Genomic DNA, 20,204 nt, shown 5'->3' on the forward strand with positions numbered 1-20,204 from the left:
TCCTTCCTCTGCCTCGGGTCCTAAGTCCTTGGATCTGAGATCGAGGAGTCGGACACTGGAACCCTCAATTAAGTCGGTGTCCCCAACTCTTCCTCTTAAAGTTTTGCAAACCCTTACCATACATTCAAGGCCATCCTCTGTGGCTTCCTCCAACTCTTCCAGGAGCCTTTCAGGGTTTGATGTGGATAGGATCATCAGGAAAGTCATCAAAACCAGGATCCAGATGGGAGTTCTACCTGCTCCATCCTCTCTAGGATCCATGAGTGTCAGTTTCATTTTATTCTCCTTCTCTGATCCATACCTTGGTATCAGGGCCCCGGGATCCTAACCAGCCGAGAGAGTCAGTGTTGTATCTGAGGTCCTTTTCCTTCTTGACTCTGACAGTTGCCCTGACCTCCTCTGCCTCGAGGTCTTCAGAGCAGAGTGGATCTTGGACCAGAGAAGTCTGCATCGGATCTGGGGGTAGGGAGTCGGCACCGACTTTGTCAGTTCCATCTTTTCTTCTCGGAGCTTCAGTGCTTGACAGTTTGGGTCTGATTCATACTGGAACCCATAGTTCCTACAGTGGATATAAAAAGTGTACACACCCCTGTTAAAATGCCAGAAGAAAATTAAAGTTTTGGAATGGCCCAGCCAGAGCCCAGACCTAAGTCCAATAGAAAATCTGTGGGGTGACCTGAAGAGGGCTGTGCACAAGAGATGCCCTGGCAATCCGACAGATTTGGAGCACTTTTTCAAGGAAGAGTGGGCAAATATTGCCAAGTCAAGATGTGCCATGCTGATAGACTCCTGCCCAAGAAGACTGAATGTTGTAATTAAATCAAAAGGTGCTTCAGCAAAGTATTAATTGAAGGCTGTGCACACTTATGCAACCAGCTTATTGTACATTTTTTATTTTTTTATATTTTTTCCCCTAACAGATTTGTTTGTTTTTCAATTGAATTGTACAGGATATAGGTCACATTAAAGGTGGGAAAAGTTTTGAAATGATTTATTGTGGTCTCATTTTTTTATATCACAAAAACCTGCCATTTTAACAGTGGTGTGCACACTTTTTATATCCACTGTAGGTCTCTGGTCTGTCTTCTTCAAGGTTCTCAGCTCTGTGGAAGTTGAGCAAGGATTCTCTGGGGCCCACGGATTTTTAGGTTGTAGAAAGGGTCTTTTGTTTTCACAAAGATCTGACCTCTTTGGCCTTTGATCCACCCCATCACTCCTTATTGGATCTGGGAGCTGTACCTGCCATCCCTGTCCAGAGGCCTCCAAGATTATCCATGCAACATGGCCCCTTCTTCTTCAGATACGTCCCCTGATTGTCCCATAGAGGAGGTCCCTCAAAAGAAGATTTACAAAAACAGGCACATCGAGTCCCCCATGGAGTCTCTTACCGAGGACATGAACTTTGATGATGGAGAGGGATCCCCAAGATCACCACCGGAAGCCGTCTTCTTTGGGGACATTTTAGAGATTTTGAGGCAAAGATAGGGTTGCTCTGCCTAAAATCCTTCTTCTGAGCAGTCTGTATTTTTGGAGTTTTTTGGGATGGGCCTGCCTCCTTCTTTTTGAGGTGACACCCCCCCCCCCCAGCGGATGCTTTAATTGATTTAATCACTCGTTGGTCTTGGAAGGAGTCGGACGCTATTGAGGCAATACCCAAACGTCCAGATAAAATGTTATCTCCCCCTGAAGACCATTTGTAGTGGACTAAGGGTATTCCAGTGGGTGCTTTGGTTGTAGCAGCAGCTACCAAAAAGGGGATGGCTGAGCAAAGCTCCACTGTCCATCTGCCAAACAGGGAGTCTAGGGTAATGGACAGGTTTGGCAATCACGTTAACTCTTCATCCAGTTTCTTGCTGAGAACGCTTAACTACCTGGCACACTTCACTTGCCTGAAGAGAGACCTGGTCAAGGAGCTCTCTGATTTTTTGGCTGAGACAATGTTGCCAAAGGACTTCCAGAAGGTATTTTCAAGACTGGCTCCCCTCTCTTCCCTCTCCAACTTGTCCATGAGGCTTATCTCCCATTCTGCGGAGGGTTGCTCTCGAGCTGCTGGCACAGGCATTGCTGTTCGCAGGCATGCCTGGATGCAGCTTTGCAACTTTGCAGAACCTTTCAAGGTTTTATTTGCCAGTGCTCCCTTTGTTGGTTCTTCATTTGGACCAACTGTAAAGGACACCCTACCTGCAGTGAGAAAGAGGGAAAAGCCTTATCTGCCATGGGGATCAGGTTTTCTACTCCTTAGTGAACCGTTTCCAGGAATCAAAGAGAAAGCAAGAAAACCTGGTTCCATAAGTCCCAAGGGTCCTTTCCTGGTCAATGCGGGGAGTCCTCCTCCAGATGCAGAGGAAGGGGCTTCAATGGGAGGTGCCACCCCAGGGGGCAAAGGGGGTCTGCAAAACCAGGGCTTCAGGGAACCTTTCTCTGGCAAGCCCTATCAGTGCTCCTGAAGCGTTGCCCGACTTCTATGCCCTGGAAGCAGTCGGGGGTCATTTTTTTCTGCACTCAAGTGCCTGGACCCAAATAACCAACAATGCTTGAATACAAAACGTAATATCCAGAGGCTTCTACATACCCTTTTCAAATCCTCCACCAAAAAGACAAAAGAAGCTCCCCGATGTTCAACCTAGTCAGAGGGAGTTGGTTGGGAGGTTCAGAAATTACTGCAGAAATGAGTCATCCAAGAGTTGCCAACCGAACGAAGGGGGTCCAGAACTTACTTCCATTTTGTTTTCATACCAAAGAAGACCAGGGACCTGAGATCTATTTTGGATCTAAGCAAGCTGAACTTGTACGTAAAGATGGCGATGTTCTAGATGGTTGTGGTACAGTCCATCCTTCCATTACTGCGGAAGGATGATTGGATGTGCTTCGTGAACTTACAGGACATGTGCTATCACATCAAAATAGACAGACACTCCAGGAGTCATCTGTGCTTCCAGCTGGGAGGCTGTCATTACCAATTCAGAGCCCTGCCCTTTGGACTTGCCACAGCCCCCAGGGTGTTTACCAAATGCATGGCAGTGGTCGCATCTCATCCAAATCTGCAAGGTTTTCAGGTGTTTCCGTATCTGGATGACTGGCTTCTAACTGCCCCAACCAAGTGTCAACGTATTCAAATGAGGGGCTACCTTTTTCGAATATCCAATTTCCTGGGCATCACCATAAACCTAGCGAAGTCCCAGCTGTTGCCATTTCAGACATTGAAGTTTATTGAGGCTCTGTTGAACATGTCAACTCAAATAACTTCCTTGTCTGTACATTGGATAGGCTCTTTGAGGGGTCAAGTACAGGCTATACTAATCCTTCCGTCACCTCTTCCGAAGCTTATACTGCGAGCTCTCTGATCCATGGTGGCTGCCATAACACTGGTTCCTTTGGCAAGATTTTATATGCATGTTGTGCTCCTGTCAAGCTGACGACTGTTCTCAAAACTCATCTGAGATGGATGCTTTTGGATGACTTATCTGTTGACAGACAATTCATCCTTACTTCTCCCACAGCCGCAGTGACCACTTATGCTTCCCAGCTGGGGTGGGGTGAGGGGTATTTCAAGGAAAGAGACCAGATTGCACATCAGTGTCCTAGAGATGAGAGTGGTTCTGCTTACATTCTGAGCCTTTCAGGGCATTCTCCTTTTAAGGACAATTGCATTTCACATAGACAATATGTCATTAGTTTGGTATATCAACCAGCAATGAGGAATCCATTCATACCCCCTATGCTGAGAGGCCATGAGAGTTTGAGAATGGGAGATCTCTTCACACCGCTTTCCCTTTGCAACCCAGATACCAGGAAAGTTCAGTGTACTCGCTGACAAGCTCAGCAGGTCCATTTTGACTCTTCACGATTGGTCCCTCAGTCAGTCAGTGGCGAATCTGATTTTCAGCCACTGGGATTGTCCTTGCTGTGACCTGTTTGCCTCCCTCCTAAACAACAAGTGCAGCAGGTACTTCATTCTGATAACCCCTTCCAGGGAGTCCTCAAGGGATCGTTTAGTCTATGATTGGCTCTCCGGTCTCCTTTATGCTTATCCTCTTCTATTGTTGATTCCAAAGTTTCTGCAGAAAGCCAGATGGTTAAAGAGCTCAGTGATCCTCATTGCCCCTTACTGGCCTCATCAGATTTGGTTCCCCTTCCTTCGGTCTCATCTGAAATATCACCCATGGATACTGAAACCCAATCAGGACTTCCTATCACATTCATTGCTAGATAGACACCATGATCTAGCCACCCTCAAACTGACCACATGGTTTCTCCAGTTACAGTGATTATTAAGGTGTCCCCAGTTAGAGATATAATGTTAACCTCCCAGTAAGATTCTAGCAAAAACGTTTACAGTAGCAAATGGAAAAGATTTGCCATTTCCGCTTCTAAGGAGGACAATGATCCTTACTTTCGTTACTTCTCTGTTTAAAGAAGGGCCTAGTCTTGCTACGATAAAACTTCAGCAGGCAGCCATGTCCAGTTCTCATACTGGGCTTTCTTTTTATACTATCGCTTCTTCCAAGCTATGCAAGGCTTTCATGAAAGGAGTTTTTCTCCTCAGACCCTGATTAAAGATCTGACTTCCCTGTGGGATCTCATAGTAATTCTCCAAGGACTGACTGAAAAGCCTTTCGAACCTGCCAATGACTGTGATATTAAATTCTTGTCCTGGAAAACTATCTTTTTTTTTTTTTTGGCAGCCTTCACCTCATCTAGGAGGAAGTGAAGTCATTTGGGAGGGAGATTTTCAGTGTTTTTAGTATTTAAACTCTGTTTTAATGTTCAGTTCTTGTGTGATAAAGTCTCCTGAATTGTATAATTGGAGACGAAAGCGCTTATTATTTTACGTTGGTGAATACTGATAATCGTTTTTATTCTAATAAAGGACTGTTTTTACCATTCTGCATTGGTATATACTTGCCAGTGGATTCCATTCCGTTTTTTTGGATTTACTTGAGGATTTCTGAAATACAGGCCATCTCATCTAAGCCACCTTATATTATCTTTCATAGAGAGAGACAGTTTCCCTCTGAACTAACCCTTCTTTTATGCCTAAAGTGGCTACCGAGTCAAACATTAACCAGTCCATTCAGATACTGGTTTTCTTTTCAAATTACACCAGTAAGGGTGGTTATTTGTTGCATTTGCTGGATGTGCATAGTCAACTATGTTTTTATCTTCATAGGTCCAAACAATTCAGAAAACCTGACCATTTGTTTGTCTCTTTCTCACCTTGGACAAGCATTAACAGAAGTGACTCTTGCAAAATGGATAGCAGCTTCCATATCTGAAGTTGCCCATTTTTCCTAAAGCCCATTCAAAGAGATTTGTAGCCACATCTTCTGGCTTCTCTTTCAGAACTTCCAATTTATGACATTTCTGCAGCAGCCACTTCGTCTAAATCCCATACCTTTGTGACTCATTACAAGTTGGACATTGTCTCCAGAAGTAGGGTTTCTTTTGGTTCGACAGTGCTCCGGCATATCCTTCCCTGAGGCCACCCAAGAGTTTATGTAGCTGGGGAATCTGACCCATACGTGAGTCTGATTAAAATGGACATTACATTTTTAAGTTATGTACTTACCATAACTTGGCATCTGTGTTGTCCAGTTTCATTCTGACTCACCTTCCCTCTCTATAATCCCCCAACCATTTAGAACCTTTTTTGGAACACCAGTTCATGGTTGAGCCTTTGGTTTCTTTCTTTTACTCCTTTGTTCATTTCTTATTACTGTATAGGCAGCAGTCTTGATCCAAGGGAGCTGTGTGTAGCTCTGGGCATTGTGGGTAGAGGGAGGAGCTGGAAACTGGAATGTGAGACTGTGTAAAGTGGCAGAGCAAACTCCAAGGAGTCAGCTCCGAGACCCATATGCGAGTCAGAATGAAACTGGATTGTTTTGGTGTTAGTGGCTCTGAAATTGCCCACCCCTCCTGTAAGTCTGTATTTGAACACTCCTCCTGAGTCCATCTCATTTGCTCACTTAACCGAATACAGTGAGATCATATTCTGAGTCTAGTGTTCACTCTACATAGTACAGCGAGAAGATTTGTGAAGGCCAACCCACTTAGGTTCTTCCTTCCTCTAAAAAAGCATTCATCTGCTTTTACTGTATTTGAGTTTCCTCCTACTTTATTTTGCCTTTGCCTCTTCTTAAAAGTACTCAATTTTATTTATTCTGCTGCAGTTATTGCTGCTTGGTAGTAGCCTGATTAAATTGTAACTGTTATTCTAAGTCTTTTGGTTTAAGCACTTGGGCTTTATACCGGTTGTTTTACATTAAGAAGGTTTGTGGTCTGCACTCCTGTGGGAGGAAAGGTTGGATTCTGCCCTTCTGAGCTGGGAATTTCTGGTCACAGGCTTATAGTGCCTGCATATTTAAACTATAACTTTCTGAAACTGGTGCGCCTTGTTGCTTTAGCATAGGACCAGATTCAGGCCTGCTAAATCTAACTTTGTTTGTATAACTTGAGCACTGTTCCAGGCCATCTTTTTTTGGAGAAGGTTCCCCTGCACCCTAGTAGCGGGAGTGTGCAGTTAGAACTTGTCTGATTGGAGACTGCTGGAACAGGGCTCACTTGTTTTTTTCTGGTTAATTGGGTAACTTGTTCAAATCAGATTGTTCGTTTTCTATTGTTTTATATATATATATATATATATATATATATATATATATATATATATATATATATATATATATATATAAATTGCACTTTATTCATCTGCTTTTACTGTATTTGTGTTTCTTCCTACTTTATTACTAGGGGCATTGACTACAACTCTGAACTGAGATATAGAACAATAAGCATTTTTATGTGCATTTAAAGTGTTTTTTTGATTGTATCTGCTTTATTTTCTGGGGTGGGGGGTATATATATATATATATATGTATACATATATATATATATATATATATATATATATATATATATATATATATATATATATATATATATATATATATATACATATATATATTGTTTCCCGCCTTTCTAAGCTAGTATAGTCCAGTTTTCAGGTTAGTGCTGAATTCAGGGCTGTGTTACAAATCTCTCTTGTTTGCCCATACCTTACTTGGATAGAAGGAAGTTTCTCTGTTCACCTGGGAGAGAGGGAAGCATTGAGCAGCCTATCTGTCCCTGAAGGAGTGGTTTAAGCCCAGAAAATAGTAGTTTATTGGCTATTTTGGGATGTCTTTCATTTCCCTGCTATAAAAACCGCATTTGCCCGGTTTTGCGTGCTGGGCAGCGCCGGTTAGCTAGGGTATAACCATTCCCGGCTCCACAAAGTCTCCTCTTCAATTTTTCCCTTGGACCTAGACAAACTTTCGACTTAAGCACTCAAGCCATTAATTTCTCAGCCCTGCATTTGCTCAAAATTCATAGCAAGCACTTGTAAACCCTACCACTACAGATGGGCAAGGCTCTCTATTCGACCTTACCAGCCATTCATTAAAACAGTTTACTGTACCTATCCAGGCATGTCCAAAGGGCAGTTTCAGGTGTACTCTCCAGGCCAACTGGTGAATCTGGGCATTTTGAGGCAATGTTACAACTGCCTCATGTGCACAGACAACCCTCTCCTCCTACCACCAAACACTAATACATGCGAGAGATGCAATTATACAGCCAAACTGGAGGCTAAGCTCTCTCGACCCAAGACTGGATCAGACAGTCAAGAGGAGAAGGGAAATACTGGCATCAAACCACCAGTCTCACACAGACCCATTAAACCAGCACTGGCAAAAAACACACGTAAATACACGAAAACATACTTGGAGGCTCTAAATAAAAATCTGCAAAAGCAACAGAGCCCTCCAAAGCAGACATCCAAGCAACCTCCTCCCCCCAACACAAACCATGAAACACATACTTCACAAAACCAGTGTGCCACGCAATCACAGCCCTCAAGGCAAAATAACATACCCAACATACTAGTAATAGGTGACTCTATAGTCAGGCACACTGACGTTCAACTCACTAGGCTGAATAAGGAGAAGGTTACTGTTAGCTGCCTGTCGGGTGCCAGGATCCGCCACATAATGTAAGCACTCAGGTCACGCCAGAACAAGTACAAATATGACTCTGTCATTGTCCGTGTTGGTGTGAATGACCTGAGCCGTACCTCCCTGGACTACATGAAAAGAGACATGGAAGAGCTCTCTGACCACATAGCCCAGGCCGGTATGACCCTGACCCCGAGTAGCACCCTGCCTTCACCAAGAATGATACCACGGTATAAAGAAAAAATTATCAATTTCAACAATTGGCTAAGTTTCTGGTGTCATTCAAAGGGGATCCAGTGTCTGTCTGCCTGGGATGACATGCTCGACAAGCCATGCTGCTTCTCTAGAGATGGCTTGCACCCGTCACCCTTAGGCTTTCGAATGCCCAAGGCTCTTGTCACCCCCATAGTGCTTTTTTTAGGCAAGGATCAAAAGACAAACCCACCGCCGTAAATAGCACAAGTAACAAAAATCTGAGGGTAATACTACTCAATGCCAGAAATCTAAACCTCAAAATAAACGCACTCGAGGCACTCCTCAGTATGGAGAAACTCTATATATGTGTAACAGAAACCTGGTTTAAGGCTCCAGAAAACACCCCAGCACAACCAGGCTACAACTCGTACCATACATTTTGGCCACAGAACCCGGACCGAAATACAAAAGGCGGGAGAGTATCCATATTCATCAAGGATACCCACACCTCCAGGTTAGTGGCACAGCACGATGCTTCAGAGATTATCCACATGCAACTAACAACGGGCAAAACTGCAATTCAAATTGTAGCTTGCTACAGGTCACCCACAATGTCCTAGGACCCCCATTCTGCATTTCTGGAAACACTGGGTAACATAAAGGTCCTACCAAACACCCTAATATTGGGTGATTTCAACTATCCAAATATTAACTGGGAGAACTACTCAAGTATTAACTCCCTTGCCCAACATTTCTTAGAATTTATAAACTGAAACAGCTGGTCAACACTCCCACCAGAGGTGACAACATATTGGACCTGGTCATCACCAACATGGGCGACTGGTGTTCCACACCGGAGGTCAATCCCTCGCTGGTTAGATCTGACCATAAACAAATCACTTTGGATATCCACATTCCGCCACTACCCCCCGGACAAGGAAACCACTGTGAAAAACTTTTCAAAAGCAAACTTCACGATACTTAAGATGGAGGTGGAAAGTTTCAAAGCCCCCATGCTAAAGGATAACGCTGTCCAAGCTGCAAAATTCTTTACTAATGCATACTACGGGCACCTACAAGAACCATGGATTGTGCTATCCCAAGCAAAACCAAGACTCACTCCTCCAAGAAAAGGAAACCAGTCTGGTGGACCCCTGCCATAAACAAGCTGTACAATAGGAGGAGGAAACTAGTACAGAAAAGCAAAATCCCAAGAAGGGAAGACATCCCTGATCAGCATCATAAAATCATCCAAGACGAGCTTTGAAAGAAAACTTGCCAAGGACTCCAAAGATAACCACAAGGCTTTCTTTAGCTATGTCAAGAATCTAAGTGGCAATTCTTAGATCTGCTCGGAGTTAGTGCAGAATGGCACAAAATACACTGAACCAACCGATGTTGCCAACATCCTGGCAGACAGGTTCCATGCAAACCTCACCACCCTCTCACCCCCGAAAGGGCCCATAACCATACCAGAAGAATGTAGAGCCCCTGAAATCACAGACACTCAGGTTAAATTAGCCATATCCAAAGCCAAAAAACACAGCATCAATGGGACCGGACGGTGTCCCAGGCTGCGTCCTACACAAGCTCAAAGACGAACTAACCCCTCACCTAAACACACTGTTCAAACTCAGCCTCTCCACAGGCTATGTACCCATAGGGTGGTGCACAGCAATGGTTATTCCACTCCACAAAGGTGGAGCCACAACAGACCCCGGGGACTATCGCCTTATAACCCGGACTAGCTTGGTCTGCAAGGCTATGGAACTCATTAATAGAGACATTGGGAACCTTCAAACACTGGACCCTACCAAGTCTGGCTTTGTTAAGGGCAGATCATGCCTCCTAAACCTGGTGGACTTCTTCGAGACAGTTATTGAGGCTGTAGACGAGGGAAAGTTGGTCCACACAGCCTACCTTGACCTCACAAAGGCCTTCGACATCATTCCCTATTCTGGTATTATAGACAAGCTCATCAGCCTGAACATAAACCCCTATGTCACAAGATGGGTTGCCAATTGGCTGACGGACAGAACCCACATGGTGAGAGTTGCGGGAGCTAGGTCTGACTCTAAACCAGTTACAAGTGGAGTTCCCCAGGGCTCAGTCCTAGGACCCCACCTGTTCAGCATATACTTCTCAGAGGTACAGACAAGTACAGGAGGACTATGGCTGACCAAGTTCGCAGATGACTGCAAACTAGTGGCTATAATTGACTCACCAACTGACACCGACATCCTCCAAAAGGGTCTCACTGAGAAGGATACCTGGTGTCAAAATCATGGCCTCAAGCTAAATGCCAAAAAGTGCATAGTTATTCCCTTTGGAAATAACAAAGTACCTACAAACTACCACATAGGTGGTAGTCCCCTAAATACGGAAAACGTAATAAGGGATCTGAGGACCCAAGTAGATAGTAATCTTTCCTTTGATAATCACATTCCCAAAGTGGTTAGAAAATCCTTCTATGTGGCCCACCTAATCACAAAAGGGTTTGCATCCAGATCAAAAGAGGTCATTGTACCCCTCTACTCATCACTCATCAGACCCATCATTGAGTACAACGCCCCATTTGGGATGTACCTTACAAGACACCTGCAACAGCTGGAAAGACCACAGAAGTACCTCACCAAGAGGATTACTGGCCTCAAACAGATGCCCTATGCAGCTCGGCTGGAGAAACTCCAGCTGTACTTGGTTGTATACCGCCTGCTCAGAGGTGATCTCTGCCTGATATACAAGGCCATGTCCAACCCAGAATTGATGGACATGCTCCACCTAAAGAAAAACTTATCCCGTCAAGCCACATGCTCTAGGCATCTAAACCTCACCACAACATTAAATAGGATGTGCTGGAGGGATAGCTTCCTGTTCCAGAGACTTCCCATGCGTTGGAACAAGATTCCAATTTACATTAGGCAGAGCTCCACGCTAGCACTCTTCAAGAGAAACCTTGACCAGTGGATGGGAAACAGAAAGTTTACCCCGGGGATCACTTCACTGGCTTTGCTGGACAGAGGCACAGAGAACTAATCTAAGGGAGCGGCGAAAGCCAACGCATTCTGGCTAGGCTTGTAAATGCTTTCGGGCAGATAGCCTAGTACCTACCTATGAACCTAACACAGATGCCAAGTTATGGTAAGCACTTAACTTAAAATTTTAACCTTACCTGTAAATAGCAAGTAGCGGCTACATTGAAGTTTTCCTGACAGAATACATTTTTGTTTCCTTTGAAGTAACTTCCAGGAATGTTCAAATCAGCATGAAGACAGAGCCTTCATTTTCAGGCTTATATGTCAGTATGGTTCTGAATGGGGAAATAACATTCCTGTTGGATTGCTTAGTAAGTTTTCTGATTGACTGTTTTCCGCTTAGATCTTTGCATTATATGTGTAAGTGTAACAGCATGTTATGACTTGCAACATTGTTTACCATAAATCTATAAAGTATTGCTTTGCAGAAGAGAACTTTATAATGTTATCTAGAAAAGTATACATTTATCCAGTTGTATACGAACTTGCTAGCTAAAGAATTCAAAAGACTGTTAAACCGTTGTGTCTTACTGAGTTTCAAAGCTAATTAGCTTACCCTCCCGTGACCTTATCTCATCCTTCTGTATTGGATAATTTACAGTGTATTGCTGTCTTAGGGTATTCCATATTCCAGCCCCTTTTTGAATCATTCCCCTTAACACCTGCTGGACATGGCTACTTTCTTACCAACCTTTCTCCTTTATCTCCATTCCTCCTGTTTTCTTAAACAGTTGTGTGTCTAAATCACATTACTTTTTGCTTCCTGCCACCTTATGTATACACTGCTTTTCATTCCCTTATCCTTCCACAGGTTAACTCTGCATTTTTGTTTTTTACTACCTAATTTCTTTTGTCTTTTATTTTTATTTTATTTAAGTTTTGGTTACTAGGGTAGAACACTGATCATGTGAGACCAATTGCCAACTTAGCCTTGGTTACAGTCAAAGTAGTAACAATAAAAGTAATAGTAAAGTTAGGTACAGCGTCAATCTTTATTTGCGGAGGACTTCTTATGCTACTTTAGCATTGCTGTTAAAGACCCCCACCATTACCTATTCCATATCTTACTCGTACCCTAAAAAGTCAATGGCTTTCACTAATGCGTTTTCACATTGAATTGTTTAATTCTGCTTAAAAGTGATTTTTACTTTCAACTCGTTAGCGTCCTCTGGCCTGCTTGAGACCTCTACATCAGGTATGTTTGTTTATTTATTTATTTATTTGTGGTCTTCAAGTGGAGGCAGGAGCAATTGTGTATGTATATATTAAAGATATGAATGTCATTTTGTGAAATGAAACAGGATAGTGCATTTGTGCATTAATTTTCCTTTTTCTTCTAAGTCGTGCATTTTGTTGGTGTTGGAGGGAGAGGGATACTTTTGCTATAAGTTACTTTCCTTTTTATGTATGATGATTCTTGTAGGCAGAAGGCAAACAAGTCCTAATAAAACATGTATTAATATTTACATAGCCAAAGTTGTATTTCCTATATCAGATTAGAAAGAATGAGTACCAGTTCAGAATTTAAATGCAAGTTTTTGTTTTTTGCAGAATAAAGTTTTTATCTCCAACATTTGGTGCTGTTTATAAAGTTTGTCTTTTTTATATTTGCAGGATGGATGCTGAAGAGGAGGAGGAAGAGGAGGAGGAAGAAGAGGAGGAAGAGGAGGAAGAAGAGGAGGAGGAGGAGGATGAAGAAGATGAAGAAGATGAGGATGAAGATGATGAAGATGAAGATGATGATGAAGATGAGGATGAAGATGAGGATGAAGAACAGGAAGAAGAGGATGAGGAAGAGGATGAGGAAGAGGATGAGGAAGAGGAGGAGGAAGAAGAGGAGGAGGAAGAGGAAGAGTTAGAGGAGGCAGATGATGAAGACGGAGAGGCAGTAGAAGATGATGAAGAGGAAGAAGAAATAGAGGTTGAAGTAGAAGAGGAAGATGAAGATCAGGAGGCAGAAATAGTAGTAGTAGAAGGAGGAGAAGGAGATGAAAGTTCCGGAAGAAGTGCAAATGAGGAGAATGGGGATATTTCAGAAGTTGAGCAAGTGCAGGTTAAACAAAGCAGACATAAGAAGAAAAAGCACAGGCATCGAAATAAGCACAAGAAGCATAAACATACACCTGAAGAAGACAAAGACAGGGACAGGAGACATAGACACAGACACAAGCACAGAAAACATAAGCGAAAAGAGGTTGAGGACTCAAACAAAGAACTACCATCTAAAAGGCCTAAAATTGATGAATATGCTCTCCTGGAAGATTTGGAAAAACAGAGGGCCTTAATAAAAGCTGAACTAGACAGTGAGTTAATGGGAGGGAAAGTTCAGTCTGGAATGGGTTTAATTTTACAGGGTTATATTTCTGGGTCTGAAGAAGAAGGAGAAATTTATGAAAAAATTCAGAATGGGGACAGATCAGAACATAAAACATCTGAAGTTAAAGCAAAACAAGATCCTGTGGATTCTAAAGTTGGTTCTAAAAGGAGAAGTAGATCAAAAGAAAGAAGTAAACACAGACTTGATAAAAGAAAAATCAAAAGTAGCAGTGTTGTGAAAGAGAAAAAAAGAAGTAAATCTAAGGAGAGGAAAAAGTCAAGAAGTCCTGTTAAAATAAACAAACCTCAGGATACAGTAAGAAATTCCAAATCTCCACAGAAGAACCAGTCTCCTGATAAAAGTAAAATTTCACCATCTTCTTTGGAAGATAAAAGGAAATCAAAGGAACGCAAGAGGTCTCCCCCAGCAAATGAAGGCAAAAAACGAGAACAAGTTAAAAAATCCAAATCACCTACTGAACCTGAAAATAAACCCAAAGAGCCGAAGTCAAAATCTGAAGAGAAAAAGGGCAAGAAGTCAGAGACAGATAAGGACAAAAAATCTGTCAAGTCACCATTTAAAGACAGTAGTTCTGGTAAAGAAAACAGATCACCCAGCAGGAGAGCTGGTCGCAGTCCCAAAAGGAGGAGCCCCTCTCCAAAGCTCAGAGAAAAAGCTTCACAGCAAAGTAAGTCCCCTCCTGCTCATGACAGAGTTTCAAAGCAGAGCAGATCTCCTTCCAGAAATGCATCTCCATTAAAAAGAGCAAGAAGCAGATCTGTAGAGCAGCGGAGAAGGGACTTGGAGAGACAGGTGTCACCTAGGTAATGATTTTATTATGCTTATTCCTTCTCCATTTCTGTATCAGTTTTAAGTATGGCGAGTACAAGTACACTGCGTTTGAGACGTATCTAAGTGTCAAGCTGTTATGTTGATGTTGGGATTTTTGGAAACCAGTGTACTTCGTCATTGACATGGAGAAAAAGTTGATTTTTAGTATAGTCAAAACATCTGTAAGATCCATATCACAGTTTATTTTTCATTATTTTAATAATATTTTTACTATTTTAGTATAGTTTGTTTGACTTGGGTTTGCTGTTAATTTTTCAGATGTTTTGTTACAAATGCTAACTGTCATAAGATCTTTACTGCAGTATGTTCATAGATTAATGGAAAATAGCCACATGTAAACATCAATCGTCTGCTCAGACTTCATGAGCAGTTGGTTGGATGCAAGTTATTTTCTGCATTAGGACATCTGTTGGAAAATAATCTGTAAAACAGAGAGAATAACCTGTATTTTCAGTTTTTACCTCCCACCAGATTGTTTGGTTGTTCATTTCATTCAAGTGCTTTGGATGTTTCAAGGCAAAGACTAAAATCGATATGGACCAATTTCTGGGAATTGCTTTTTGGAAATTATGGTGATGTTTTTGCATCATGTCATATTGAGAATTTAGTAGCATTTTTTTTTATGGTTGTGATGGCCCAGAAAAAAGTCACCACCAGGTGTGCCTGTGTGAGAGTAATACCCTGTAAGAAATGCAGCCCCCATGGAGGCAGACAGCAGAGTACTGGTATTGCAAGTGAGCCTTTCTCCTAGAAAGCGACATTCTAAGAAGAGGAAGAAGCCCAAAGAAACAGAGAACTGCATTGATGAGACTGTGGTCTGAACATTTTGAACTAGGATAATTTGCAGTCCACGACTCCAGAATATGTTGTGGCCTAGGTCTCTGGTGCAGCTGATGTGCAAGTGCCCATGAGATCAGTTTGTGGCATGATCTCCCAAACCAACATCCCCAGTGTACCTTTCCTACATGTACTGACAGTTAACACTAAAGCAATGTGATATATAAACACAGAGGGCTCATACTAATGCTTACTTTTCTGGTTAGCTGTACAAGCATTGGACACGGCAGTAGTGAAGGAAATATATCTGAAGGCTTCATACATCCCTTCAGAGAAGAACATGACAGTAAATAAGCCAAGCAGTAGGTATGCAGACCCCCAGAAGTGGATGGTTCACAAGTTAGCAGCTGATGCGTTTTTTGATTTCTGAAGTGGAATATAAGGTCCCCAGTATTTATTTATTTATTTATTTATTTATTCATTCCAGTTTGATGATCGGGGAGGTCCACTGGGCTTGGGGAGCCCATTTTCAGTGGAGGCCCGGGGAGAAAAGCTCCAACAATACATAGTTGTATGAATAATTACTAAGAAACTTCGCATTACTGACAAATAAACAGGTAGCATTCATAAAGAAACAAACAGTTACAATTTTGTTTAGGTGTAAAAGACAGGCAAATGGCCTTGAGGCTAGATTTTACGGTATAGTTATTTATACATAATACAAATGAGCAAGGTTAGTTAGGTGAGAGGTTAGCCAAGAGTAAAAGTGGAGGAGACCTTGAGAGGTATAGGGTGAAGAGTACAGTTGCATTTCCTGTTGGGGTAAAGGTGAGAATGAAAAAGAGTTTAAAGTTTTCGAGGTTATCACAGGTCCTAAGAGTAGAGGGAAGAGCATTCCATTTTTTGGCTAAGGTGAAGGAAAGCAGAAGTTGACCAGCTGGGCGCTTGGGTTTGTGGATGGTGATTAGGTTTTGGTGGGTAGATCTAAGTGTTCTATGGGGGGTATATGGTTGTAGGATATTGGATAGTACAGGGCACTTGGTAGGTTAGGTTGGAATAGTAGTCTATAGGCAGTCATCATTTGGAGAAAGTCAAATTGGTTATGGAGTTCAAGCCAGTTTAATGAGTGAAGGGAGGAACAGTGATGAGAGGAAGATTTGGCTTTGGTAGCAAATCGGGAGATTTTATTGTAGCATACTTCTAGTTTGGAGGATAGTGAGGAGGATACATTAGTAAGAAGATGGGCGCCATACAGTAGAGAGGGAAGGAGATGAGTAGTGGCGAGAGTTAGTCTGGTAGCAGGGGAGAGGAAGTGGTTGTTTCTATAAAGTAGGCCGAATTTTATGTGGGTTTTCTTTATGTTTAGCTGGACGTGAGTATTAAATTTTAGGTGTTCATCAATGGTTACACCAAAATTTTGGCAGAGGAAATGACCTCTAAAATGGAGTTGTTATGGCTGGTTATTTGGAATGAGTTTTTACCAATAGGGGAGGACTTAGGAGAGAATAGAAGGATTTTACTTTTGTTAGCATTTAATGAGAGGTGATTTCGGAGCATCCAGTTTTCGGTAGTTGAGAAGGCTGTTTGTGTCAGTCGTTGGAGATCTGTTCAATTGGAGGCACAGCAGATCAAAGTAGAATCGTCAGCATATTGAACAATTTTAGTATTGGGTATGGCCTTGTAAAAGTCATTAATAAATATGTTGAATAGAACTGGGCCAAGTATGGATCCTTTGGGTACTCCAGTGGGGGTAGGATGGAAGGTGGAGGTGCCCTGGCCCCATTTGACAGCCTGGGACCTGTCGGAAAGATAGCTGGAGAACCAGGAGAGAGTTTTGTGGGAGAAATTGAGATTAGACAGATGATGTAGAAGGTGGGTGTGGGAGATGGTATCAAAAGCTTTAGGTAAGTCCAGCAGAACTGACGATACTAAATTACCGGAGTCACGGGCTAAATTGACAGTATGCAAGAAGGAGAGAAGGGCACTGTTGGTACTATGTCCAGGGCGGAAGCCATGTTGAGAAGGAGAGAGTAGCTGGTGTTTGGTAAGGAATGACAAGAGCTGAAGGTGGATGCATTTTTCAAGGAGTTTAGAGAGAGGGGAAATTATGACTATGGGGTGGAAATTAGATACATTACAGTTTTTGCCACCCTTGTGAAGTGGAAGAATGTATGCAGAGCGTCATAGTTTGGGTACATAGGATTCAAGTAGGGATCTATTGATCAGGATGCTAATAGGGAGAGCAATACTATCGGAGGCTATTTTTAAGAAGGAGGAGAGAATGTTGTCGGGGGCATTGGAGCAAGGCTTTAGTTTGGAGAGTAGTTTATTTGGTAGGTGGAGATGGGTTTGTGTTAGAAAGTAGTGGGGGGAGGAGAGAGAGGATGTTTGGTTGGGGTGGGGTTAAGGGTTCTTGTTGGTAAAGGTCTTGGTTAGCTCAGCAATAGAAGTGGTGAAGAAGGTGTTGAATAGTGAGGCAATTTCAAGGTCAGATTTGCTCGTGTCAGGGCAGGGATTGTTTTTAGTACCTGGCCTAAGGAGAGAGTTGATAGAGTTCCAGAATTTTGGGGGGTTTTTTGCATGATTTGTTTGCATTTTGATGTAGTAGGCCTTTTTATCTTTGATAATTTGTTTTTTGTCAAGGTTTCTTAGTTGTTTGTATTTAAGTAAGATGTCTGGTTGTTTAGTTTGGAGGCATGTTTTCCAAGTTTTATCTCTTTGTAGCATAATCTTTTTGGTATCTTTGGTAAGCCACAGGATGGTCTTAGTTTTTACTCTTTTTGTTCTTACTGGAGCTAGGGAGTTAAGGACATTTAAGAAAGTTGAATTGAAAAAGTCAACGGCTGAGTCTAATGGAAGAGTTTTCAGGGGGTTCCAATCGGTATTCCTGAATGAATCAGAGAAAGTAGTAGGGTTAAAGTTAGAGAGGTTCCGAGTGTGGATAAACTGGTGGGAGTGTGGAGGGTTGAGGGAAGCTCGACGGGTGAAGGCAGGGAGGTGGTCTCTTAATGGGTCTGGTATGACACCAGATTGTATCACTTTATTGGGATGAAATACTAGGATCCAGTCTAGTATGGAGCCTGGGGGGTTGGTTTTGTTGGGTCTAGTGATGGTGTTAGTAAGTTGAGTGTAGTTAAATAGATTGATTAACATGGTGGGGTTAGGGTTGTTGTATGTGAGGAGGTTCGTGGAGATCAGATTGAGATTTTTGTTTCCTGCTCGAGCACCAAGGCCTGTAAGGCTTGTATTTCTAAGAGTAGCAGGCACAAGATACTTTAGGAGGTGCAGCCTGGCATTTCTGGATTTGGGGTGGGTAGTGCCATGACCCAACCCCCCTGCATCTGTTCCTGCTTCGTCTTTAGATACCTTGAGTCCAGTTGGCTAAAACCTTGATGTCATATTTGAAATCTAAAAGATTATAGTTAGAAATACCATTGATGTCAGTACTTCCTTCTGAAAACAGAAGACTGTATCTCCTTGAGTTGGAATCCAACTCCTGTGATTCTGAGGCCAATGAATTAGTCTATTTTGGCTGGTTCCCATTAGTTGAGGCCGTAGCCTTGACACTGAGGATACTTCCCTGCCTCTACACCAGAGGACTTCACCTTTAGTGGTACTCTCCACAAAATTAGATAGACCTTTCAGTGAGAATCCAAGGAGTGCTTTGAAGCCCAGCAAAGATGCAAAGCCTTCATGAGTCTCCCTGAACCTAGATCCTGGGTTGTCCCTCCTGAGCTAGAGATCCTGGAGGATGTCTTCAGAAATGCATTTCTGGAATTTAACCCCATGCCCCCCCCCCCCCCAGCTGCTAAGAACCCTGACAGTGTGTAGTTGGGGAGCCTAATTTATGGAAGGACTTCCTCATTGAATTACCGCCTCAAGAAGTGTACAAGAAACTGGAGGCAAAGATTAGGAATACACAAGATGTTATTCGTGTTTCACTGTTGCAGTCATCACACTTGGGTTATCTGCCTGCAGGTAGCCCTCAGTTGGCCCGAATACCAGAGACTTAGTATTTCTGCGTTGGATGCTGTCTCTCCAGGACTGGCGTCAGGTCGTCAGGGGTATAAAAACAGGCAGCCGACGCCATTACCCCAGTCTTTCTTGCAGAGGAGCCCGAAGCAGAAACAGTTTGCAAGTGCCAGTCGGCCCCTACCTGAATTTTCATTTGCGAATTGAATAATCCTGAAGTTTTATAAAGCTAAGTACCTTGTTGGGGGTCCTTTTTTCTTGCTCTAACTGATGTCAGAAAAAGTTAATAATTGTCTTGCCTGTGGAAAGCAAATACCTCACAGAGATTTTCATTCTTACTGTGTCACCTGTTAAGACCCAGAGCACGACGTCCCATGCTGTCGGTTTTGTGCCTTGTTTAATGCCCAAACCATTTGTCGTCGGGCTCTCTTTGTCGCTAAATTCTTTCGCTGTCGATCTCCATATTCTGAAATAGCTTTGGTAAGCTATCCGACTACCGATATTCTGAAAAAAACGTAAGAATAAAGACAGAGACAGACCGCATAGGTCCAAAACCGCCAATGATGCTTCCGTTAAGCTAGTTGCCAGTCCACCGGTACTCAGTGAGGCACTTTCGCAGCCCCTGATGCCCGCTTCACTAGATTCTCAGGCCTCTACCAAGACCCATTCAGAGTCCGGTATGCCATGAGACTCTTCTTTGACTATGGAACCTGCGGATGTCTCTACTTTGGATGGGTCCAGAGCCACTGTGCAGGCACCGGCTTCTGAGGCAGTTATTCGCTCAACTCAAACCGATTACTTTTTTTTTAACCAAAACTACCGAGCTTCTTGGGCCCAGAGTACGCACTACGCCTAGAAAATCGACAACCAAAGCGCATGCACCTGCTCCCATGCCACAAAAACAAATGCTTAGAATGACTGAAGACTTTATTACACTGATTAGGGGAAGTCAGCCTTCCCCCTGCTAAGAGTTCAATCCCCTTCAGCTTCTACAGACCAGGAGTCCAATGACTTGAGATTTCTGATTATGAAGACATGCCCTTATCAGCTTATGAGGATTCAGATGCA

General features: G+C 42.8%; 1 protein-coding gene across 1 annotated transcript in view; it reads left to right on the top strand.

Moving 5' to 3' along the window:
- The first annotated feature begins 1,808 nt into the window (after positions 1-1,808).
- The window catches only part of PRPF4B (pre-mRNA processing factor 4B), a 1,467,347-nt gene continuing 1,448,951 nt past the window's right edge, over positions 1,809-20,204 (top strand). The window contains exons 1-2 of the mRNA XM_044065612.1: positions 1,809-1,961; positions 12,972-14,359. Coding sequence (XP_043921547.1) covers positions 1,809-1,961; positions 12,972-14,359 — 1,541 coding nt within the window. The remainder of the gene's footprint in view (positions 1,962-12,971; positions 14,360-20,204) is intronic.

The sequence above is a fragment of the Protopterus annectens genome, chromosome 3.part0 (genome assembly GCF_019279795.1).
Source record: "Protopterus annectens isolate FY-2018-M chromosome 3.part0, PAN1.0, whole genome shotgun sequence".
In the NCBI taxonomy this organism is placed as follows: Eukaryota; Metazoa; Chordata; order Ceratodontiformes; family Protopteridae; genus Protopterus; species Protopterus annectens.